Source organism: Phalaenopsis equestris, unplaced genomic scaffold (genome assembly GCF_001263595.1).
Source record: "Phalaenopsis equestris unplaced genomic scaffold, ASM126359v1 Scaffold217860, whole genome shotgun sequence".
In the NCBI taxonomy this organism is placed as follows: Eukaryota; Viridiplantae; Streptophyta; class Magnoliopsida; order Asparagales; family Orchidaceae; genus Phalaenopsis; species Phalaenopsis equestris.
In genome coordinates, this window is record NW_018236343.1 from 27,438 (window position 1) to 53,469 (window position 26,032).

Here is a 26,032-nt window from a genome sequence, read left to right on the forward strand (position 1 = left end):
GTCATTAATATCCTAATCATAACATTTATCCTTTTACTAGATAATTTAACTGCTATTCCAGGACATAATTGTTTAGGGCGAGAACAAGAAGAGAACAAACTAGACATGGTGAACGATTTAAAATCTCAAAATTACAAAAATTGGCACAATCAAGCAAGAAATTTATGGTTATTATTTCAAGGAAAATGCACATTAGACTGTACGATATAACTGCATAAAGTGAGATACAATTCCATTCAAAATCAAACACGGCTAAAAGAAAAGGTCATGGCACAGACTTCATTAGTACCTGGCTTAAAAATCTAATTTTGATTTGATTAAACAAAAATAAATAAATAAATAAAATTATCATAATTGAAAATTTAGAGTGGGTTAAAATGAATAGCATTATTTATATTAAAGACGAGCAACAACGTCAAAATGCTGAAGCAAACGCCGACCGTTGGGCTCCTCCCGCGTCACGCGTTTAGTTAAACAACGAAACAAAGTTTTGAAATAAGCATTCCGAACGTTTCTTCCAAACACACAGGCGGCGTTTTGAAAACGCTGCCGCAACTAATAAGCTGCCTCAAACGCACCCTTAGTCATGAGCGAGAAAGTTTGCCAAAAATTTTCCAAAAAAGAACACATGCCAAGCTCATTTTTAAACATAAGCCAAGTTCATTGAAAATAGGAATGAAATTCTCTTATGCTCCTCCTCTAATATTCTTCATTATCAACTGTAGGATATATAATTGTCTTATGGCTATAAAATTGTTGAACCCAAGAAACGTCAAGGAAGAATGATAGTGATGGCGCCAAGTTAGGCTCAGTTTGTTGTCTCAAGAGATGATCAACGCCCTAAAAATATTTTCTCATATGCTTCTCTAATTTTCTAAACTATCAACTGTAGATTATATACTTAACCTCTAAGAACCGCCAAGGAAGAATGATAGAGATGCACCATATTTGTCTCAGTTTGTTGTCTCTAGAGATGATCAACATCCTAACGTCCCTCTCATGAGGATGACATGCAGGCATGTCAAAATAACAGGGTGAATTTCAATTGTTTTAAACACCTAGGGATGTTAACGATCCAACATGGAGCTGAGTTGGTGTCGGCTCTAAATCAGCTTAAATGAATTGAGTACAGCTCAATATTCTTTATATTCAGTTTCGAGCCAGTTCGGCTGGAAATTAAATCGAGCTACATCAGGCTACAAATTGAAACGAGTTGGCTCAAATTGAATCATTTGGATCCGTTCTAGCTCAAAATCGCGACGATCCAACTCAAAATTGAAACAAAGTGGCTCAAATTGAGTTATTTGGATCCGTTTCAACTCAAAATTGAAACTAACGTCTAGGGAGGGAGTGGTGTTTGGTGTTGGGTTTCTCGGGTAGCAGCAAGGTGAACATAGAGAACAATGCAGGTAGGTTCAAGACGGGGTGGAGCTCACTGATGACGAGCTGGGTTCGTTGGGAGGGAGTGCAGCATGAAGAGGAGTTGCAACAAGGTGGAGCAAAGAGAGGAAGGGAACAAATAAGGACAGAGACTATGAAGCTGGGCTGCCAGAGCTTGTGGGCCACAGATTTTTGCCAGTGGAAGGATCTTGCGGGAGGTAAACCAACGTATGGGAGAAGGGTGAAGAGCTTGGGGTCAGTGAAAATGGGAGGAGTTTCAGCTGAGAGCAAGAGGGGGAGCCCAGTTTCGATCACCGACCAATTTTGTCATTGTTAAAGATAATTAATGGAGTGCCATATACGTAAATATTAAAGTTTAGATGCAAAATATGTAAATTTGAAAATTTAGGCTGGAAATTGATTTTCAATAAAGTTGGCTTTGAATAAAGTAAACAAAACTCTTAACAGCCTAATAACAAAATACATAGAAGAAACAAGGTAAGAAAAAAAGGTTCACCAAATAAAAAATTTTAGTCCACATATAGTTACAAAAAAATAACCTCACCCATAATTTAGTCACACTTATATCATACTCTAAGTAATAACAATTCAAAATTGGAATAAAAAACATTGAATTCAAAAATAAATAAATAATTACAGGCCTCGCTTTATCTATTCACAATTTTTTTCAATATTAGTGTATTTGTTTGGCACATAATCAAACTTGATTTAATATCAACCAATACAAAATTAAATTTCCAATTATCTATGGATGAGTAAGAATAATAAAAATAGTAGTAAATCACAAAAGAAGACTACCAGGTATAAAGTTTGCAACACCATGCTGTAAAAAAAAGTAACAGTAAGCTTACAGGATATGAAAAGGTCACTTTGTAAAATAATGTGACTTTTAAAATTGATGGTGTTATGGAAATAATTTAAAATGAGGATACTTTTTAGGAGAAATAAGTAGAGCAAGGCGCTACCTCCAAAGGTACATTTATTGACAACTTAACCTATTCAAGGAAATATGGTAATATCAAGAGATTGTTAGATGCTATAGGTGAAGTAGCACGAAAGTGACAACCTTCAGGACAACATAGCAGATCAATTATAGCTGATATGTATTTTGATAATATTCTTTCAATGGCTACTGGTTAAAATGTACAATAATCAATGGTTTTGAAATTAGCATATACATTATATATGTCATTAACCCTTTTCCATCCCATTAAAGTGACATGAAGTACACCTGGAATCACCACAATGGAAGCTCTAGATGGGATTCCATTAAGAAATATGCAAGGATTTTCTAGAATTTTCTTGAATCATGAGCAATCTCACTTCGCTCCAAACCTCTCCCTTAATTACTTTACTATTGTCCCAAACCTTTGTCCCTTATCTTCTTCCCGACGTCTTTCCTATAAAAAAAGACAAGCCAACTGATATTAATTTTTTATAGTAAATTTATTTATCAAAGCACTTTTCTAATTGCTCAAAGCATATCTTATCAAATGATATACAATCAATTCTCATTTCAATCCATTTTTAGTCAAATAGTTAAAAATATTCTATTAAGAACTGTCTCCATGTTTTAAGGAGACGTTTCATTGCTTTTTAGGTTGATCCAAACTGTGAAAGTAGCTAAAACGGAATAAAGGTATAGCAAAAATTGAATGTAGAAAGTATAAAAAAATCTCATAATGTATTTCACAAAAAAAAATTACATTATGCTCAGGCGAAAAGATATACTTGTCATGAAATTTCATGTCAAATAGAGGATAGCATACAGTAAGACGAAATGACGTGTTATATTCAACACAAAAAAAGAATATCAAATATTACAAAGGAAGATGTAATGGAGGAGTAGATACAATTTAGTTTCAAATATATGACACCAGAAGTTGCAAAACTAGTCATCCTTCACTATTGAGCAGTTGAAGGAGCATGCTGTACTACAATTAGACAATTCCATCATGCAATAAATTTTGAAGGAATGGTAAGAAATGGGTCAAAGTTCCCACCTATTGCGGCGAACCTGCAGAAGAAAGAATGAGAAGAGAAAAACAAGATTTTATGGGTTGAGTTGACAAATCACAGTCGAAAAACGATGCGATTTTCTCAAGTGCTTTACAAGATGCTTTATTAGTGAAGCATAAACCATGTATGTCAATCAAGTTTGTAATGTGGTCATCACAAAATTGATTAGTGGGAAGACACAAGTGGAAAGACGAAGTGCCTTGCAATGGTTTTCAGCCACCTTCCCTCCATTATTATTGATTAGTGATAACATTCTTTCAGCCAACAACTCCTGAAAAAAGCTGAAAAAAAAAATTCAAATTTAATGAACGAGCTCGTATTCATTGAATCAACTCTTCACAGCACTTAGTTTTTTGATAGATCTGATAGAACAGACAGTGAATTGTTTTCAAAACTTGATGCAAACGTGGGCTACAGCTTTTGCACTTGAGCACCATTCTAAAGAAAAGAGGGCTTATATGAATGAACTAGCATAGAGGGAGAGCAAATTGCATAAGTAGAATTCTCCTTGACCATGTTATCTACTTCTAAACTATGTAGGAGGAGTTTAATATGAAAACAAAAATGTGAGTAGAGCTATAGGTCATGACATCATCTGTATTAGCGAAAGAATTGATTAGCGAACACATTTGAAGTTGAATTTTCTTCTACAAGGTGTGGGTTCACAAGCACGTTTTCTTTTGTAGAAGGCTTCCAAAGGGTTGAAGCACTATTGTAAATGAGAAAGCTAACTTCTAACAAATATTCCCTTTAGTGCGTTCAAAAATGCCCCCTTACATTCGGACAAAGGAACTAGATATAAGAACTAGGTCTGTTACTACTGCTGCTACTACAATGTGCCATAATTAGGCCGCTTGAATGTTTTGAGAGAGCAACTCACTTAATGGCTCAATCCATGAAAGATTTTAGCAGGCTCAGTCCTGCCCCTTACGCTACAGAACTTCAATTAGAGCCTTGAACTGTAGATGTTCAACTAGTGCCTTTCATTGCATACTCCCATAAAACTTTTGTACACCTAGCTATATTGTAAACCCAAATATTTCCAACGCTCCTACTCTTCAACTCCAAGTTCCTTGCAATGGTTTTTAGCCATCTTTCCTCCATTATTATCAGCGAGTGATAACATTCTTTCAGCCAACAATTCCTGGAAAAAGCTGAAAAAAAAAAATCAAATTTAAGGAACAAGCTGAGCTCATATTCAATGAATCAACTCTTCATAGCACCAAGTTTTTGATACATCTGATAGATCAGACAGTGAGTAAACTTCAAAAGATGATACAAATGTGGCTACTGCTTTTGCACTTGAGCACCATTCTAAAGAAAAGAGGTCTTATATGGATGAAATAGCATAAGTAGAATTCTCCTCGACCACGTTAACTACTAGTAAACTATGCAGAAGGTGTTTAATATGAACAAAAAAGTGAGTAGAACCATAGGTCATGACATTATCTGTATTACAACACAAGATTGTGCGATTAAAAAATTTATTGGGTTGAGGTATTTCTCTAATTTGAAAATGAATCATGTATCCAAATGTAGGTCATAATTTTTTCTAAAGATGTTGTCGTTGTCAAGGTTGTTATGATAATATTTGTATAACAACAATGGATGGTGCGATTATAAAATAGGCTAGGGAGAGACATGCCTCTATATTAAGACAAAATAATGTATCCACTTTAATTGATGCATAAGGTGTAAAATTCATCAATGTCTACAAGGGTTCTTATATGTCTGTCATGACAGATTGAAGAATCAAGAGGCTTTGTTTTGTACAGTGCAACCTAAGGAGCCGCAACAATTATATTATTCTTTTCGCCTGCATTGGATTGTCATAATTTTAGGAAACAAATAAAGATGAGCGTCTTGGCTATAAAAAGAGATATGAAACAAAGTTGGATGCAAAATGATGTATATAATGGGTAAAGAAATTAAACCAATCATGATTCATTGCATATACAATGGCTTTGCTAAGTAATACTATTACAACATTAATGGTGAGGAGATGGCCACTTCACAGGTACAAAAATTTACCAACAAATGCACTATCAATTATAATAGAACAAAATGCATAGAAAAAATTCTTGATGGTTCTCTTATAAGAGATTAAAATTTAACCACAATATTGAGTCAGAGGACGGAATTCTAAGATTGATTCAATTAGTAGCTAATTTAGATTATTCCTAAAGAAAAAGTGCAAAATTTAGTGATTGAGTGATTATCCGGACTTCAAATCCTAGCTGAAGGTTTGCACATGAGAATCCTCATATCTCAGTTTTTTATATTGTTGAGTAGCACGTAATTAAGGCCAACAACTATCGACATAGGTTTACTATTAAACTTGCAAAATGGCATCTCTTGTGTCCTCAAATTCTATACATCTTGGCTACTAGAATTGTTTGATAGATTTGGGGGCTTAAATCGAAGTGCGAGGCATAAGAAGAACAAATGTAAGGTAAATCTACAGTGAGGATGCCTTGGGTTTTCTTTTTATTAAATGGACTAGTGGGTGTTTCTTCATAGTGTCATCATGTCAGTGGCTTCAATTTTTCTAGTGGATCGAATCATCTATCCTTTTCTATGAATGTAAGCTTCATTGAGTCAAAATATGAATGCAATAAAAGAATAAGATAAGATAGCACCACCGCAAAAATATAGATCTCATAGCAAACAATATCACAAGCAAAAAAATTACAAGAACAGTATTTGATACATGAATCAAATGACAAAATATGACAACAAGAAATCATCAAATATTAATAAATTTGAAAACAAAAGACCACTCAAGAACAACAACAACAACAACAACAAAGCCTTAATCCCACTACGTGGGGTCGGCTACATGAATCCTTTTTCTCCATTGCGTCCTATTTAGTGTCATATTTTCATTTAGTTCTAGTAAATTAAGATCATTTTTAATACAATAAGCCCAAGTCTTCTTAGGTCTACCTCTTCCTTTCTTAATATCAAAGCAGATGACCAAAAAAAATGTTAAAGAAATATTTTCGAACAACAATTTGCAATTGCTTAGCTTTTACTCATTAAGCTTCTTACCATATATGAAACCAAATACAGTATGTGCTGAATGTTGGCCTTTGAAAGAGAAGCATAATAATAAGTTAAGTGTTGCCGAGATGAGAATGATTAGGTGGATGAGTGGCTTTACACTTAGAGACAAAATGCGGACAACAAGTAAAGTTCAGTACAACTAAAAGTATGAATCACTCAACAAGTAAGACAAATTGTTAATAACATCTTGATATGAAACTTCATCACCACCTTTTAGACTAAGCACAACTAAAAATAAAGAAATTGATCCAGGTTGAATCATAATTCATCAAGATAAATTATTTTCCCAGTTGCAACTCTTGATAAAGATAACTCTTCAAGTTATACCTATCCTCTAATATAATGAATAAGAAGAAAAGTCAAGCAAAAATGGGTACTAGGCAGATAAGAGTACGGAAATCTAAGCTAAAAGACATTAATTAAGCGAAAAAAAACAGTTTCATACAAGAGAGTTCAGTAAACATTCAGCTAAACTTTTATAATAACTTCGTAGATGGGGAGCATTATAGTATAATAAGTAAGCTGAATTGCAATTAAAAATCAGTGCAACTGCATCCCTGTCACTTTCATTGTTGGTTTAAAAAGTGGTTCGTGAACGGGATATTACAAATAATAAAAAGCAATTTAAAGTCGGCCTACTTGAAGGATTTGACTCCGCTAGATAAGTAGTGGCAAGGAAGATAATATACTTTTGATAGAATAGGACAAGTTAATATCATTTTTTGCAGTAGCATAAATTTATAATTTAACAAGTGCCAAGGTTTGCAATAGCACGCGTCGCAGAAACAGACTTGAAGCGGGATAAAAAAACAAGATAAAGAAAGATAAAACTATTATAACAAAATTAAAAAAAAAAGCACTCGAAAGCAAATAAAATAAAGCATCGCCAGTAAAAACTAAGACATACGCTTTCAATGGGTGATTAACAAACCATACAAGAGAATAAGGAGATGAAGGCAATGAAAAAAAAAAAAAAAAAAGATATCTTTCACAAACTCAAAAATTAAATAATATGTATCACAATCCAATCATGCATACATTGACATCAAATTGGTGGGATTATTACTTTGTTAAATCATAAAATCTCAGAGACACGGTGTTAAAATTTGTTCTTTGCTGTATTTTTTGAAGGGTAAAAAACAATCCCGACCATATGTTCAAAAGCATGCATATTAACACTGCAATGGCATGAGAAATTAAAATGGTAACGTCCAATTTCTTACCAAAAAAAAAAAATTGCAGCTTACACATAACAGCAACACCTTGCAATGATCAGCAAGAAACAAAAAAAATTTTCTACGCGTTCACTTTCTCAAGGAAATAAAATTCGGTAATATCCACCAAAACTCTGTTAGGATGAATTTAAAACCCTTTTAAATTTAGTTTAAGATAACTGCAAATCTAATAAAACATATTGCATCATCACTGAGCAACTTGAAAGATTTTCAAGCCCAAGAAAAACAAATTATTATCTTCCTTGCGCTCCAGATCAAAATTAAAAAAAAAAGGAAGCGATATTGCAAATAAAAACACCGCCTTTTTTAGAAAAAATAAAATCATCAGAAATCTCTAAAACAACTTCTATGTGTTTAAGAAGCCAGTTTCCCATCCATCAAAGCAAAGCTCATGCAATAAGTACCACTTCCCATCTCAAACGAACAGCCCCCGGAAACCCAAAAAAATAATAATAATAATAAAATAAAATAAGACCTTTCTTGCGCTCGTTGCGGCAATTCGACGAACAGGACGCGTGCCCTGTATCATCAGAAGCGTATCCAGACGCGGCGGCCGCATGATCTCTGGCCAGATCGGGTGGTGACTCACCACAGAAGAGAGGTTTCCCATGCTCGCGCTCTTCTTCATCGCCCCAGCTCCTTCAGTAATCCTCACACCGAAAAGCTTCACTCCACCACAACCTCCGCGGCCTGGACAAGTTCTGGAATTGTGTCCATTGTTACTGCAGTGAGAGCATCGCCTCGCCATCCCCGCCAACCGTCGACGCAACTGCAAGAGGTGATCCAATCCTACCTCGGAGGAGAGCCGGAATGTAAAAGAAATGAGCAAATCGGATTAGACGAAACGTGCCCACAGTATTTATCTCGACCAGGCGAATTGATTGAAAGCCGGTCCGAGATAGATGTACGAGACGACAATGTTCTAATTTCTTAGTCTTGTCAAGGACAGCCGTAGGGTTTGGGAATGATCCTGGCCGTCCAAGTATGATCGCTTCATTAGACCCCAAAAAGCTTGTCCACGTGGAACTCACATAAAAGAGATTATCTGGAATTTTTTTGAAGGACAGCTATATATATTTTTCACACGCAAATTTTTATAATTACATTTAAAGTATTTAATACGCTTAAAAAAATATAAAATTCCCTACCTTTTATTTCTGGGGAAAGAAGAAATAGTTTTGGTGGGAAGAAATATTTTTGGTTCAAGCGAGAGAAAAAATTTCTTCACCTTTTTTGGATACTTGGTTCGAGCGAGAGAAAAAATTTCTTCACCTTTTTTGGATACCTCTTCTTCCCCTACACATAAGAAAAGATAAATATTTCTAAAATTTTATCTCGTGCGTTACCACATATATTTATTGTCTTGATAAAAAGATTGTGACGCGAATGTTAGACGACATCATAAAATTAATGGATGTATGCATTTTAATGCAATGATGGTCTTTTTTGGTTGTTGACTCTGTTCGAGAGTGCCCATGTAAAAATTTTGATCGGATTCTTGATCGTATTTGGGTACACATTTAGTACTTTGATTTTTTTGGATCTTCGCTTAGAAATTCCAAGAAGAATAAGATAATGAAGATTTATTTACTCCAAATAATTTTGAATGTTCCATACTCATTGTGATTTACAGCTTAATCCAGGGGTTTCGAAAGCATAAACATAATATAGTTCGAACGTGGACTGAGGCATTTTGGTTGAACCTACAAGAAGTCAAACCGCGCTCACTCTTTATTGAGTATGGAGTGGCCATCTACTAGGGTCACTTTGTGCTACACTTTCAGGAAGTAGTATCTTAAGACTCTAGGAAAGTGCAAACAATTGGTCCTCGATCGAGGTTCTTGGCTCTCCTTCGGGAAGGGGTCATCTCAAATCTTTGCTTTTACTTGATGAAACTTATTATAATTATATCCTGCACTTGATGGTATTCAAGTGGTATTGGTGCCTTCCTTTTGTCAGAGAATGGGTGTCGTATCATGTTTGTGGTGCCGACAAACGTGTGTTTCAAAAAGTCTATTGCTACGTCGTTATGCTCCCGAAAGAGAGAATGAAGCATTGTGTTAAATATAGTATTAATTACAATGGTTTTAGTATCTATTTTAAATTGTTTACTTCCTTCTAAATTTATAAAAATATTGTATGAGAGTTGTAAATTTACATTCTGAAGAAGGGTTCTTCTTCTTAGATGTATGAAATTTTTTTTATCAATGACATCCCAAGTCAAATAAGATCATTGTCGATGGGATAAAGATCTCAAGAGAACACCTTGAGGATAGGGTTTTTGATAGAAGACAAAGGGCTATTCAGTATGAAAAGGAAAAGCCACAAAAGAGGATTAAGTCTTTCAAGGAATAGAGTGTTCTTAGGGAAGGTACATTTAGTAATCTCCCCATGAGGATCATGGATCTTTCATATGCAGTTGAGGATAAGAAAAGGGATGTCATCTCAAACTTGAGATGACATCGCTTCCTTCTGAGATTTTTTCAATCAGGAAGGATTCCCCTTGATTTCTAGATGTTTGGATTAGATGTCTGGACTGTGATTATACTTGTGAACTCTTTCATCTTGTTGAAAATGCAGATCTATCTGTTGATCAACAACTCATTCTTGTTGTTGCCCCTTGGGAGTCTCCTGCACTTGAAGATGCCTCTTCAATAGATTATGTCATGGAAGGTGAAGCCATGGATCAAGGTGGTTTTGATCTACCCCTTGAAATTAATGTTGCACTAGTTTGTTAGATTGAAGCTTCTTTTTTCTATGAGTACTTTGTCTTACTATTTGTAGATAAAATGTAGGAAATCATTGTGAAGGACCTAAAATTAGAAGCTACTGAAGTTGAGATTATGTTGGAGTCGATCATGTCGGCTGCCAACCAAATCTCTGAGGGCGTTAACATTTTGACACCCAAAGTGATGTTTGGTCTGATTGAACGACTCCATAGGCATATAGAGTTGAAGACGAGCACTTCGTATGGCTTTAAGATGGTTCAACCTACAATGAAAAATAGCTTAAGGGAGCGTCTAACTATTCTAGAGCAGGATTTATTGGATGTTAAGGAGCACATCATTAATCTTTAAGATAGAGAGGTGATGACTAATTTAAGTCACACAAATAAATTGTTGAATTGAAAGAAAAGTTAAAATAAAGTTCCATGTACACTTGATGGAAACTAGAGGTGATGGAAGTGGAGTTAGTTTCCTCCAGATGATGACTTTGGCAACTTGGATAACTTCTTATATACTGGTCAATTAGTTCTTTAGTATTTTATTCGATCAGGCACTATTATTTTGGATGATGTCAGAAAGAATGATTTGTTTCTTTTTTTATTTGTAATAATGTACAGTTATTTTGTGATAGTTTTTCTAATGTCAACTAATTTGTAATATAATTTCATTCTTGTAATGTTTGTGAATTTTTGAAATGAAGACACAATAAAACAGTTAGACGGTTTGTTAAGCTTCTTCCGATTGTTCAGTTATCCTTTTCATTACTCTTTATTATGAACTATTAATTTATATTTCATTTGATGTACGTGTCTCTTAATCTCCCTGTTAATAGTATCGAGACAAAATGACTGTGTTTTTTATTTGTAAGAGATGGAGTCCAAGGAACTATTGTTATTTTTTACTAAGGCACTAACTGAAGCACATCTAGAATATGTTTTTGATAATTTAGTGACTTTGAGGTTGGTAACGAAGGTCAAAACTCCTAACATTATCTATCAAAACGAGATACGCGTCTACTTAAACCAGTTTCAACTGGGTTTGAGGTTTCCTTTGTAATAGATATTGTCTTTATCTTCAAATTTTTTAAGCTTGTTCTTGCTCAAATCTGCCCTAACTCTATTGTGCGCATGATGATAGTCATCATGTACACTCTTTTTAAGTGGTTGTTTTGGTCTACTTACTTGTTTTAGATGTCTTCCCCCCAAAAGTGCAAAGCAATGGTATGGTAATCTTTTCTTCAAATGTTAGGATGATTGACCACATGAACAAGATAGAAAGTAAGAAGAAGAAGATGTTTTGTTTCAGTTGTAGTAGGAGCGATTTAGGATTTTTACATAACCACAATGATCTGAAATGGTAGTGCATGAACCCCCTCTTGATGACTTCTAAAGAGGATGTTGGCTACCGTACTTTATATAAGGTGAATATTGATATACTTTGATCAAATTTCTGAAGGAAATGGTGAACGACGGATATACAATTTTAATCTTCATGATCCAGAATCCATAAATTTTTGAGTTTCTAATGATTGAATGGTGGATCATTTTTCTTCTTTTTTGAATGCAGATGAGGGGAAAAGGCTGTCCAGCTCCATTTTTAGCCATATTACAACGATAATAACTCTTCCTTTGACCCTTGATGTTGCATGATCTTTGATGCTTGGCAGAACTGTTTTGAGGGAAGAGGAGGAAGAAACTAAAGAAGAAAACCTTACATTGTGTTGCTACCGTGAAGAAAGTCAGACTTGTTGTTCACCTTGGAGTTTTCTAAATAGAGTGTTGTGTTTCCTAGTAAAAAAAGGTTTTAATGTGATATATCCGAATGAGAAGATGGCTTGTAAGGGAGGAAAGGAGGTTAAGGACACCATTATGTACCTGACATGGAGTGTTGAATCTTACTTATGAACTAAAGTGACACCGGAGTGCTGGATAATTTGACCCAAGAATGACTACCTGATGTAGCACACTTGCCCACATCCTTTCACATTTGTTCAGTGATTTTTTTGAGAAATTTGAGGGATTGATACAGGCCATCAAGCTAGAAGCTCATCATGTCCCACTATCGGAAAGCACGTCAACTACATGGTATTCAACATTCACGGTTGGTTTATCACAGTGCTCCTTTATGAGAGAGAAGAAGAGCTTGAATCAGTTTATGCTTAAAGGAGAGGAATTAACTTCAAGTTTGAACACTTAAAAAGCAATGATTCGTGGGTGGTTATCAAACAAGAATATGTCGCATTGCAGACTAAAATAATTGAAAATTTGAACTGGAGTGTGGCGTTTGAGAGGCAAGTGAAGGACTGACTGTCAATTAGGTGAAGCTCCACAAAGAGTTGACTAAAGTTGAATCAACCTATAATGAATTTAATAGAGCTGCTAAAATAATTCACGTCACAGATTAAATAGGTGAAAAAAAGGATCTTCATAATAGAGACACCAAACATGCAGAGTAGATGAGAAAAGCCAAAGTAAACTGCAAAGAAGCAGAGAAGCGGTGAATTGAAATTGCTTGCTTAAAGAAATAACTGAAGGACATGCGAACTGAGGATGAGTTCCTCACTAGCCTTACTGAAATCTTGATGTATGAAGACCTCTTGGTAAACTATTATGACCAAGCACAGGAGTATCTTATAGGAGACCTAGTACATAGAGGCATTCTTCCTCAGAATGTAGTGACAAATATCATGTCCTCGATCTCTATTTAAAGTTACCAAATCAAGAAAATGGCAAAAATTAAGATAATAGCAAAGTTAAGACCATTAGTAATATGTTATTGCCTTTGTAGTTTTCTTTTTTTATAACTAGCGACAAAAAAAGCCTTTTGTTATTATCTATATTTCAATCTTAGATAATCGGATAGAGTTTTGTTTATCTCATACTATTTATTATGCTCCCTTAATTTATTATTGCCTTAATTCGGTACTTGTTTTTCGGAGGTCAGAATTGCAATCATGGGTAGCGAAATGTGTGACTCTTCATTTTTATTTATTGCCTTTATTTTTCCTTGATACGATTGTTCGCCACACATGCTGATATTTGAACAATCTCCTTTTTTTATATATTCTTAATGCATTTACATTTATGCACCCTAGCTTTGAATAACATGGGGGTGACAACTTGAATTATGGTTTTGCATTATTGTTGTGTGTACATCTTCTTAGAGGTCGATAACTTTTTTGTTTTCTTCTCCCCTTTTGACATACTCTCTTCTCCTATAACTTAGTTGCCTTGAGAGTTCCCATCTTGACTTGAAGGCAATTTTTTCATTGGAGAAGAGCATAGGGTTATTTCTAGGCCATGATTTTGTAACGGTGTAAAAATTGAAGAATTCTACCCTAAACGATATGCTAAAAAGTTCATTTTTTATTATTCTATAACTCACCGAGAGGATAAAGATGATTAAGCACCTAAATCTATTCCTGGGGTGACATATGCTATTTTAATCAATTCACACTAGGTCTTTGATTATAATTTTTTGAGGAACTAGAGGGGGTCTGAACTTCTATGGGCTAATCCTCACCAAGATCCATCCAACGTCAATAACAGTATTAATGATTATGATCCTAGTTATGTAAGTCTAGCATTTACTCTAGTTGGTGAAAGTTTTTTAAACTCTTCTCCATCTTAAGGTGAATTATAATGATACAACGATCTTTTCACCAATAAATATGAGCATAGTTAGCCTTGAGAATAAGATTTGAGGCTGGAGAAAGAAGTTATGTTTTGATGATATTGTTGTTTAACCTGTTTTGATGATACAACACTTTATGTTTTGAAAATATCTCTATAAGAAAGTCTCATGAAACTGAACCCCTTTAACTAGAGATTTTAGGTGGTATCTGATCCACCAAAAAATAACATATTCTTAATGTACATTTCATGTTCCTTTTATGTATATTTTTTATGATGTTGCACTTTAAAGAAATGTATTTTGCATGTTTGTGGTTTCAGGTACATTGCATGGGCATTTAAAGAAAATGAGGACAAAATAGAGCAAACATAGATGTTCTTATATGGCGCCATAGTGCCAATAGATGGGCTGAATGGGCGCTATAGCGCCCCAGACTGGCGTTATAGCGCTAATAATCAACTTTCTATAATATCCATTGAATTTGGCCAAATTTTGAAGGGATGCTTGAAGTAACCCTTAGTGATTTTTAGTTATCTATTAATAGGGCTAAATTTTGGACAAAAAGTGAGTCCTTTTAGAGACTTTGTGAAGTCATTTTGTGTCACTCTTGGAGGGTTCGCTTAAGTTTAGCGTGTGTGTGTGCGTGCAAGTGAGAGTCTTTATTTTGTGTAAGAGTTTGGAGATTGGTTGCAAGGAAACTTCAGGATTTGCTTGGGGAGAAGATATAAAGATAAGTATCTTATATTTGTGTTTAAGTTTTTTTGTTTTAAGACTTTGATTTCAATATAAATTATGTGTTTTTGTTTTATCTCCACAAATTCCTAGTAGTTCCATTTATTTCTCCTTGCATATGGGAATTAATTTTGTGGGATGAGAATGATTTAAAAATCTATTTTTATTTTTAAAAAAATGTGATGGTATTTTCTCCGGATTTTCATTGATTTTTCAAACTAGCCATTTGTATCGTTAAAATCTGTTGAGAAACGTAATGACCCTGGAGGGCTATGATTTCACCAACTAGTATTTTTATTTTTAAAAAAATGTGATGGTATTTTCTCCGGATTTTCATTGATTTTTCAAACTAGCCATTTGTATCGTTAAAATCTGTTGAGAAACGTAATGACCCTGGAGGGCTATGATTTCACCAACTAGTGAGTACCAAATTTTAAAGCCAAATAAATAGGGAGATAAGTTTTGGTGGGCATAGAATTGATGTTTCTTGGGAGACAGACTATATTATTTTATCAATTTGGTTTTGAGTTTTGATCGTAAGGGTCCCTAGTAGGTCTAATGGAGAGGGCACGATGGGTAATCTGGAAATGAGAGGCTAGAATCTATTCAACACTATAACACAAGTTGGTGAGAGACTCTAGATTGGCCAATGTTCTTTGCAAGCACCAATAGAGGGTAAATAATGCTCCTATTTGACATAATACAACATTTTATCTTTTTCACCATTCAATTCCTACATTGATTAACATCTCTTTGCGAGGGGAAAGATCTTTTTATAATATTTTAAACTCTTTTTTAAAGTCTTTTTAATTTATATAGTTTTTAAACTTTATCAGGATTTTAATCTCTATTTTTATTTTCTGCATAAATTGAGTGCTAAACTCAATCTTATATTTTGAAATTATATTCCTATTGTAATATTTGCAATTTAGATGTGCAAGTCAGTATTATAAGAGTTTCAACATTCCTCGTGGGATTGATACTAGGGTTTTTAAAGAAAATCTTATATTACTTGAAACGATACGTATACTTGAGAAACACCCCATAGTGTGAAGTTTTATTATTTATTCTCATTTATTCACACTAGCCACTGAATATAATTTGGGCCAAGTTTTTGGCAATCATTTGGAGTTAAAAAAAGTTGCGTAGTTGCAGGTCGGGTCAAGTTTTTTGTGTCATTGTCTGGGAATCGATGGAATTTCTTACTTAAGAAACTTTATTTGAACTGCAGATTTATTTTAGGAAAATTAAAACTCATTTCTTAGTATTTATTTATTTTCAAAAATTTTCAAAACATAAAAACAAATTGAAAAACTGAAAAAATCTAAAAGATTTTTAGTTTTTTTTAATTTTATTTAAGTTGTTTCATTTTCTGAATTTTTACTTTTGTCATGTGTAGTTTGGAATCCAAACGTTTAGTACCCTACGATTTTGAATTAGAACAAACAATTAGAAGAATTAGAAAATAAAAAGGACTTCATAATTTAGAAGAAATGACAAACACTTCACATAACAATTTTGAAAATCAAAATGTTGTAAATGAACATCAAAATGTACAAAGACCATTAAGAAATTACGCAAACTCTATAGCAGATGAAATTCAATTAAGCATACAAACCCATGCTATTGTGGCTAAATCGCTCGAACTTAAACTTGTTATTATACAAATGGTGCAAAATAATATATTGGGGGAACATCATCTGAGGATCCAAATTTACATTTAGCAAGTTTTCTAGAACTGTGTGCTATATTTAAATATGTTGGCATGTCAAATGACGTTGTTTGTCAAATGACGTTGTTAGACTTATACTTTTTCCTTTTTCCTTAAGTGATAAAGTTAAGATGTGTTTAAATTCATTTGCACCTGGATCTATTAGAACTTGGGAGGGTTTAGCACTGAAATTCTTGGCTGAGTATTTTCCTCCTTAAAAAATTGTTAAGCTTAGAAATGATATTACTTCTTTCACTCCATATGAATGGTAGTCAAAATATGAAGCTTGGAAAATATTTAAAAACTCCTTAGAAAATGTTCACATCATGCATTACCAGACTGGTTAATCATTCAAATATTTAGGATCCCTTAGATCTATCATAAATGCTATTGATGGGGGTTAATTAATGTTTAAACCATTTGATGAAGCTTATGCTTTAAGTGAAGAGATTGCTACTAAAAATTTTCAATGACCCTTAGATCCAAAGAAAGTAGTCAGCATTCATGATAATGATGCTATTTCATTAGGATCCAAAGAAAATAGTCAGCATTCATGATAATGATGCTATTTCATTAGTTGCATCTAAGCTGTTGCATTATTTAGGAAAATTGACCAAATTGGAATGATTTTTTCTCAAACACCTCAAATGATTGAAGAAAATTCACTAGGACAAATGATTGATTCTAAAACTTCATTAGAAACTATAAATGCTATTAATAGACTCAATAACCCTTATTCTAACTATTACAACCCAGGTTTGAAAAACCATCCTAATTTTTAATTGGAACAATAACTCTAATGGTGGAAGTCAACAATGAGGGAACAATCAAGTAAACCCATTGGGAAACTGGAACAACCAGGGTAGTTCTAACTATTTACCTTCTATTCCTCCTGATTTTAATATTCAATAATTTAAGGAAAAGAAGTTATCTATAGAAGAAGTGGTGTTACAAATGGGTAATCAATTAAAAAGTCAAAGTGCTGCTATTTGAAACATTGAGAATGAACTGGGACAAATTTGTAATATCATAGTAATAGACCTCAGGGAGCACTTCTTAGTAATGTTAAGATCAATCCTAAAGATAAAAGTAAAGAACAAGTTAAAGTTGTCAAACTGAAGAGTGGAAATGAATTAAATGTTAGGGTTTAAAAAGATATTAAAGTTGAGAGAGAAAATACTCAAACTAAAAACTAGAGGAAACTATTCCTAAGGTTAATTTAGAAAGACCACCACCTCCTTTTCCTCAATGACTTGAGTAAAAAAGTTGGATCAATAATTTTCAAGATTTTTTGAGATATTTAAGAAGCTTACAATTAATATCCCATTTCCAGAAGCTTTGGAAAAGATGTCAAGTTATGTCAAATTTATGAAAGAAGTTTTAAATAAAAAAGGAAGTTCGAGGATTCTAAGACACTTGCACTTAGTGAAGAATGTAGTGCAATAATTCAGAAAAAGCTTCCTTAAAAACTTAAAGATCTTGACAGTTGTATGATACCTTGTTCAATTGGAGAAAAAATTTGTGGAAAAGCTTTATGTGATCTAGGAGCAAACATTAATCTCATGTCATTATCTATATTTAGAAGATTATGTTTAGGAGAGATATCTCCCACTACTGTAGCCAATCGGTCAATTACTTATCTTAAGGGGGTTAAAGAAGATGTATTGGTTAAAGTGGATAAATTTATCTTCTATGTTGATGTCATTGTGTTAGATATGAAAGAAGATAAAGAAATTCCTATCATTTTAGAGAGACCTTTCCTAGCAATCAGACGTGATATTACAGATGTGTAAAATTGAGAATAAACTATGAGAGTTAATGATCAAGAAGTTACATTTACGTAAAAATGAGAATTAACTATGAGAGTTAATGATCAAGAAGTTACATTTAATGTGCTTAAATCAATAAAATATTTTAATAAAGGAAGAGGTAAATGTTACTATCGGCGCTAAAAAATTTGAGGGAGTTGTGAAGTTTTTGGTTGCTAGGATGGATACCCCAACATCTGTTTTAATTTAACTAAATATATAATTTGGGAAAAAAATAGTATTTTTGATTTTTAAAAATACAAGACTGGACCAATCTCATATCCTTAGTAGTTTAAATAAATGAGCCTAATAGCACAAATAATGTATTTATCCCGAAGGATAAATACAATACTTGCTGGTAAGGCTTGATTAAATAAACTAAAGATTGTATGACATCTGTTAAGTCTGCAAAACCATTTTTTATTATAAGCTGACAAGTTCTCCTATTTAATATAAAAGATTAAATAGGGTTTATATTAATTGGAAAAAGCTTCCTAAAAGGGCAAGCCCCTATAGTTAATTACATCATAAATAACCGAAGTCACCTAGGAAAACTCTCGATAAAAATCAGGGGATATTATCTTCAAGGAATTCAAAAGAATCGGAATTTTCAACGAGATCGGACAAAGAGGTGTGAATTGAGAATGACTCAAATTTGAAACATTTATTTTGGAATCCAAAGGAAGAAGAACTAGAGGATGTCATAGATCTTGAGGAGAACCTCGGTGACTTCCCAAGTTATCTTACTATTTGGCTGCAATTTAGAAGAGAAAAATTTAAATGTTTCATCCTACTAGTTTTATTAATTAGGGATTATATTTGTGTAAAACAATTACACAAATAACATGGAAGATGTGAGGATTTATGTCATGACGAACAACAACCTCAGAATCCTAAGACGAGTTAGAGTTTATATTATATAACAAAACCATACAAAGGCTTAAAGATAAGTTGAGGATTTATGCCGCATAAGCAAACAACCTCGAAGTCCTATGAATTGTTGTTTAATTCTAAGGAATGGTTTAGCTAGTGTAGACATGTTTTACTGTTCAAGATGGTTGTGCTGCCCACAATACTAGCTCCAAGCTCCTCGGCGTAGAGCAAGTTTAAGTTTTCTAATGTGTCAAGTTATGATGTCGAATCAAGTATCTCCTATGGTTATGGTTATTTAAATAATATGAGGCATATTAAAGTTGATTAGAGTGACATTGGTCAGGATCCTAAGGTTCCCTCATTCCGACACCACTATTTTCTTTGGGATTCACTTAGCCCAAATGAATTTACTAAACTCAACTTAATGAGTTCCATATTTTCATTTTGACCGTGGGAAGTTTCGTTAGCAACCGTAAGTTACCTCCTCCGAGGGATTCCCGATCATCCGATAGAGACATTTTAATTTAGTTGCAATTTTATTTTTGTGATGTTTGTGATTAAATTTTGTATTGTATTATATTTTGAATGTTGTGGCGGGAAAATTTTTTTTTTTTTTTTTTTTAATGTTTTGTTTGATTTTTAAATTTTTGTTTTGGTTTCAGTCTTGTGACTATCCTAAAAGTTTTAGTTTTAACATGCAGGGTGACATCGTTGTTTAACATGCAAGTTCACGAGCAGGAAAATTACAGTGAAGAAATTTTTGGAAAAGAAGGTGTTGTAAACTATAAAAGCGTGCCTATTGAGTCTTCTCGTTCCTCCACCTGAAAATTCCCATATCTTAGTAGGTCTTATTTATTTAAGTGTATGTATGGTTTCTTAAGCAAGACATAATGAGTTGTAATCATCCTTCAAGTTATCCAAAAGAGTATGAGAAAGGTCCAGGGACCAGGCCTCAGGCATCTCACAATCCCTTGAAAAATCTCAATTTTGTTCAAACTCATTATGTTGCTTAATAACTCATCCTCATCATACCCTTATGCTCAATGAACTGATGTTCTAGCAAACCCAAAGGAAACCCTAAGGATGCAGTAATTATCACTTGATGTTTTATTTATAAATTATATAGGTAAAGGCTCTTAGGGGTAATTTGGTCTAATTAAGAAACTTAGCACTTTAATTTTAAAGATGGGCTTGTAGTGTTTTAAATAGGTTTTAAATTAGTTATAGATTATTTTCTAAATCTGATTTAGCAAAATTTTGATTAAGCCTAGTTCACTACTAAGCCCTTTAAAATTTAATGGCTGGATTTGTAATTTTAGAAAAAGAAGATTAAAATGTTTATACATTTAATCCTTATCATGAGTCATAAATCATTTCAAAACCATTAATTGTGGCTTAAAATCAGTGAGTTATGATCTTCCAAAAATCTGAGTTATGATCTTCCAAAAATTGATCTTCCAAAAATCAAACCCCTCACCTTAATATCTTCTAAATATTCTTCCAAAATTTATTAATTATAAGAAATTACAAATTTATCCTTTATAAGACCAAAATGAGATTGTTTGCTACCATTTATCCCTTTCATATTTCAATCATCAAAACATATCAATTAAGATTATGTGTTGCCCATTTAGCCCTTTGGTTAAGCCTAAATATTACTTAAGCCTTAAATTTCAAAATTACCCTTTTTTTCCTAAGGCCTTAAAACCCTATAATTCATTAAATTGAACTCAAATGACTTGAAAATTTTATTTCATGGGTTAATTAAAACATCAGATGAGAAAATGTGATTTTTATGAATTTATTTAATTATATATTTTTTTTAATCCAAAAATGGGGATTTTTAATGAAAATTTGATAACTCAACCAAAACAAAACCTCTATCCTTAAGAAAATTATTAGAGGTTCACCTAGGTCAGAGGACCACTTGGACCAATTTTCATAGTTTTTACAGGTTTAATTTATTTACTAGAATTATTTGTTTGTTTTGAGCATTAATTAAATATAAAATATTATTTAAGTAGAAAATTAAGTTTTATATTTTTATTAAATCTCTCTAAGTATAAAGAACCCAAAGAAATAAATTCATATATTTTTATTTATATTTTAATTATTGGAATTATTTTAGTGAAAAATTAAAGAAAATTCATTTTAAGCCTTTAAAATTAATATCTTGACTTAGAAAATTAGGAAAATTATTTTTTAACCCTTTAAAAATTAATATCTTGACTTAAAAAATCAGGAAAATTATTTTAATTAGTTTCAAGCGAGGAGCAAGTCAAATGTGATATTTTAGTGTGTTTTTACAATTTTACAATTTTACAATTTTTATGATTTTACAATTTTTATGATTTTTAACTATTATGATTTTTAACTAACTTTTTAATTATTTAAATACTCAAAAATAGCTCAAAAATGAAGTATTTATTTTAATTCTAAATTTATTTTTCATAGGTTCCTCTGGTCATAGGCAGCTCTCAAAACCAATTTAGTAATTTTTTGAATTGTATTTTAGTAGGTTCCTCTGGTCATAGGCAGCTCCCAAAACCAATTTAGTAATTTTTTGAATTGTATTTTAATTATTATAATTATTTCAATGTCAAAAATGTGATTTCACTTGATTAATCCATTTGAGGGATTAAATTAACTCCAATTGACTTGAAATTTTTATGGGAAGCTCCTCTAACATTAAATTATAGTGGAGAATGACTTTCATGTCATTTACATTTATAAGTACTCCAAAATAATTTTATTTCATTTTTTAGAGTTGGTGACAATTAGGATTATTTTTAATGAGTTAAACAAAGTTTATATTTTTCCTAGAGTCCTCCAACCACATTGAGCCTACAAAAATAAATTTTGTATTTTTTATGAGTATTTTAATTTTAATAATTATTTTACCAAAATAGGGACCATTAACTTAAAAATTAGATATTTCTAGTTAGAGATGCTTCCTGACCTTGGAAAAATCAGGGGAACTGATACCCAACAACAGAGACATTAAAAGCCCCATGGTCCCATGCCATGGTGAAATGTCTATGCAAATGAAGAATTCAAATATGAAAAATACTATTTAAATAATTAAAAATAATACATGCATCAAATGAACATGAAAATATTTCCACATCGTTCTCCTCTGTTCAATGAGCAAGAGGGTATTTTTATTTTATTTTTGTGATTTTTCTACACAAAGATATATATTTTTAAAGTTTTAGCCATTAAATAATTCAAGAAAATCCTTATTTTTCTACTTAAGTGACGCGGCGCCACCTAAACCTAGGAAGATCTGAACTTTCCATGCGGCGTCTTCCGGTTCAGTGCCCCAGACACCTTAGTGCTGACTCGGCCCGCGGTTCATGTTCCAATCCTACGTTTGGCTCCATCATGACCATCTGCTAGATACATGCAGAAATGTATGACATCCGTTCATCATCCCTGATCCCTAGACCAAGAACCGTCCAACTTCAAACCTTAATATTTCTCCCGATACTTAACCAAATTAAGTGTGGTTTGTTTTTATGGACTCATCTTGACTAGAAGAACATATCCAGACGGTTGATCAAGCCTTAAATCAAGTCTATAAGCATGGAGAATTTAATGCAGTTTGGTTTAAGGGGAGAGTTCAATACCTTTGCCCAAGAGGTATGGCCCCGATTGGGTGCTTCCAAAATCTTGCCTTAAGTTCAAAGAGCTCCTAGATGAAGCCTCAAGCTGTGGTGAAATTCCCAGGTATGATTTTGACCAAGGTCAATTTAGGGGTTTGATCAAAGTCCACCTTAGGGTAGTCTGGTGATGGGGCTTCTATGAGGGATTTTCTTCTCTCACTCAGTGGATGGTGTGGGTATAATTCATTTAGATTTGGTGGAGTCTAGAGGGATTTCCTATTTTGGGCTTGATTTTGAGCTCCAAAATTGAGCTTAGATAGTGGGTTTAAGGGCTTGAGGATGGTTGGATTGAACTTAGTGGGTCTTGAAGAAGCTCTGGGATCAATTTGGCGGAGTCTCCCCAAGGAATTTCAAGCTCTCTGCCTTGGCCGTGGAGGGTGAGTTTAAATAGAGGAGGTTGGAGAGGCCACCATGGCTGGCCAGTGGATGCTATGAGTTGCTTATGTGGAGGGAAGAAAAGGGCAAAAATCCAATAGGAATGAGCCATCTTGGTTGGGTTTAATTTTAGGTTTTATCTAAGGGGAAGCCCCTTGATTTGAATTTTCCGGCGGCCAAGGTGGCCTCCCGGCCAGGGAGGGGTCACTATGCTGTCTGACTCAGGGAGGTTAGGGTTTGGTTTTGGTGAAGTCAATTGGGGTTGGGGGTTGTCCATGTGTAAAAGCTTTGGATTAAAAAGGAATGGGGGAAGGGGTCATTTTGGGTCAATTTGAGTCAAGACATTAACTTGCGTTGGGTTCACCCATCAAGGTTGGTTTGGTCTAAAGAGAAGATCATTTGGCTCGGCTTAATCAGTGGGGATATGTCACCATCCAAGGGGATTTGGCTAAACATGGGTTAAAGTGATTCATGAGAGGGGTTAAAAGAATCTTAAGTGGGCTTGAAAGTGGTTTTTCCCCTTGCATTAATATTTTTCTATTAATAACTTGGTGATGTGGAAAGGACTTACATGGCTCACCTATGGCTTGGGAATGGCTTCATGGCTTGTCATTGGCTTTTGACTTGGTGATTTTGCATGAAATGGATTTTTATAATTTTGAGTAATTTTTAAATAGTGTTTTCATGACTCCAAATGCAGAAGGGGCTAAAGTTACAAATATCATGGTGCATGGTTTGATTTAATTGGATGATGAAATGATTTTGTCATGTGGGCTTTTAATTTCAAGGAATTGAAAATTGGGTTTAGTTTTGAGGGGCTTTTGGAAATGGCATGGTGAGCTTGAGTTTGGGTTGAATTGGATTAAATTTTGGGCCATCCTAATGTTTAATTTTGTGTAAGGATATTTCATGAAGAATTTGGAAAAGATTTCAAGTGATTTTAAATTGAATTGAAGAGCCAATTTGGGGATTTGGACATAGGGTCAAATTGGGGCTTTTTAATTTGGGTTGAAATTGGGCTTGCAATTAAGTCAAATTGAGCTTGTATATTGTTGATATTAGGATTGAGGATACTGAATTTTAGTTTGAAATTGAAATTGGGCAAGATTGGGGTCAATTGGGCCAAGATTAAGGCTAATTTGGGGAAATTGGGCTCTTAAGGGCAATTTTGGGGTTTATGGTGAAATTGGGTAAAATTTGTCAAATTGGGTCAATGTGATTTATGGTCAAATTGGGTAAAATTTGTCAAATTGGGTCAATGTGATGGTTGAAAATTGAAATAGGTTAAAAATTGAAATTGGAAATATTTGCTATGATTTTAGAATTTTTGGGAATTTTTTGGAATTTTTGAAAATTTTGGGTCATGAGAAAATTTTGTGTCATGAGTGGCATTTTAGTAATTTTTGGCAATTTTGGGGATATTTTGGTAATTTGGTAAATTTTGGCCAATTTAGGTAGTGGTGAGTGGTTTGAGATGATTTTTGGGCAAATTTGGGTATTTTAGGATTTTTGGCAAAAATTAGTGTTGTATAGATATTTTGGTAATTTGGTGATTTTGGGCTAGAATAGATAAGTAAGTCATGAAGCCATCCCAAACCAATAGTAGCCATATGAGGATTTATTTTGGATACTTAATATGCCGGTTCTAACCCTCTTAGCCAAATACTAGGGGTATAGGTTCATTCATATAAGCTTTCCAAAAGGTACCATGGGACCAAATCAAGGGGTCTTAGGGTTTGGGGTATGCAAGAAAGTTTAGTGTGTGCAAGTCATTTCAACCATCACCAAACCACCCAGAGCTAGTCTTAAGATCTGATCATCCTATGGGAGACTCCCCATGAGTTCCCCCATACTGACCCCACCTACTAAGTGCTAGAGGTTAGGACCAATATGTGGAACCTCAAGTTGAGCAAAGAATGATTTAGAATTTCTAATGGTGAGGGTTCCTTTTCTGGTCTTCTAAGAATATTCAACAGGAAATCCTATGGCTAGACCCTAGGCTACTAAAGAGGAAAAAAACCAGACCTCAACCAAAAATGAGGTCAACAAATGGACCCCCAATAGGTGTGGTTTGTCGAGCAAGCACACTGCACGTATTGGCATTGACCGATGAGATCAACAAAACCAACACAGATTTTCTAAGTCAACAGACTTAGAACAAAGAGTAGATTTTAGTGAGAATTGCTTCCGCAGGGGAATTGGCAAGTGAATATTGATCATGATTGTTTATATGCAATAATATAACAATGTATGCAATTATATTCTTTACTTATCTTTTCTACTTTGCAACAACACCAAAAACTTGATCCTGAGAAAATAAGAATTTAACTTTTTAATTTTTATATATATATATTGGGATTATATACAAGTATACGTATCATTATCAAGTAATATAGGACTTTTTGATTAAGCCTCGAATATCGAACCCACTGAGAGTGTTCACAATATGCACATGTAAATAACAAACTTTCTATTTCAAAATGACAATTACTTACACTATCAAATTCGATTCTTTTTGTAATTTTTGGTTTATGAAAATAAAGTAAGCAACTAATTAACTTAACTAAATACTTGCAAGATGAAGGTGATATAAGTAAAATATTTTTTTGCTTATCATGAATCAGTAATAAGTATAAGAATTTTGTTGTGGAAGTATTCAAATTGTGTTATGTCAAATAGAAGCAATATTATTCTTTACCCTCTGAGAGTGCATAAAGAACATTGTTTAATCCAGAGTTTGGTCCCTGAATCCATGGTTAGGTTGAGAGGATACTAGCTGCCTCCCCAC

At 33.5% G+C, this 26,032-nt stretch overlaps 1 protein-coding gene across 1 annotated transcript in view; it reads right to left on the bottom strand.

Moving 5' to 3' along the window:
* Positions 1-8,631, bottom strand: part of LOC110037273 (transcription factor MYBS3-like) — a 12,877-nt gene extending 4,246 nt beyond the window's left edge. Inside the window, 2 exon segments of the mRNA XM_020741873.1 lie at positions 8,197-8,313; positions 8,316-8,631. Coding sequence (XP_020597532.1) covers positions 8,197-8,313; positions 8,316-8,469 — 271 coding nt within the window. The 5' untranslated portion in view covers positions 8,470-8,631.
* Between the last annotated feature and the right edge of the window lie 17,401 nt (positions 8,632-26,032).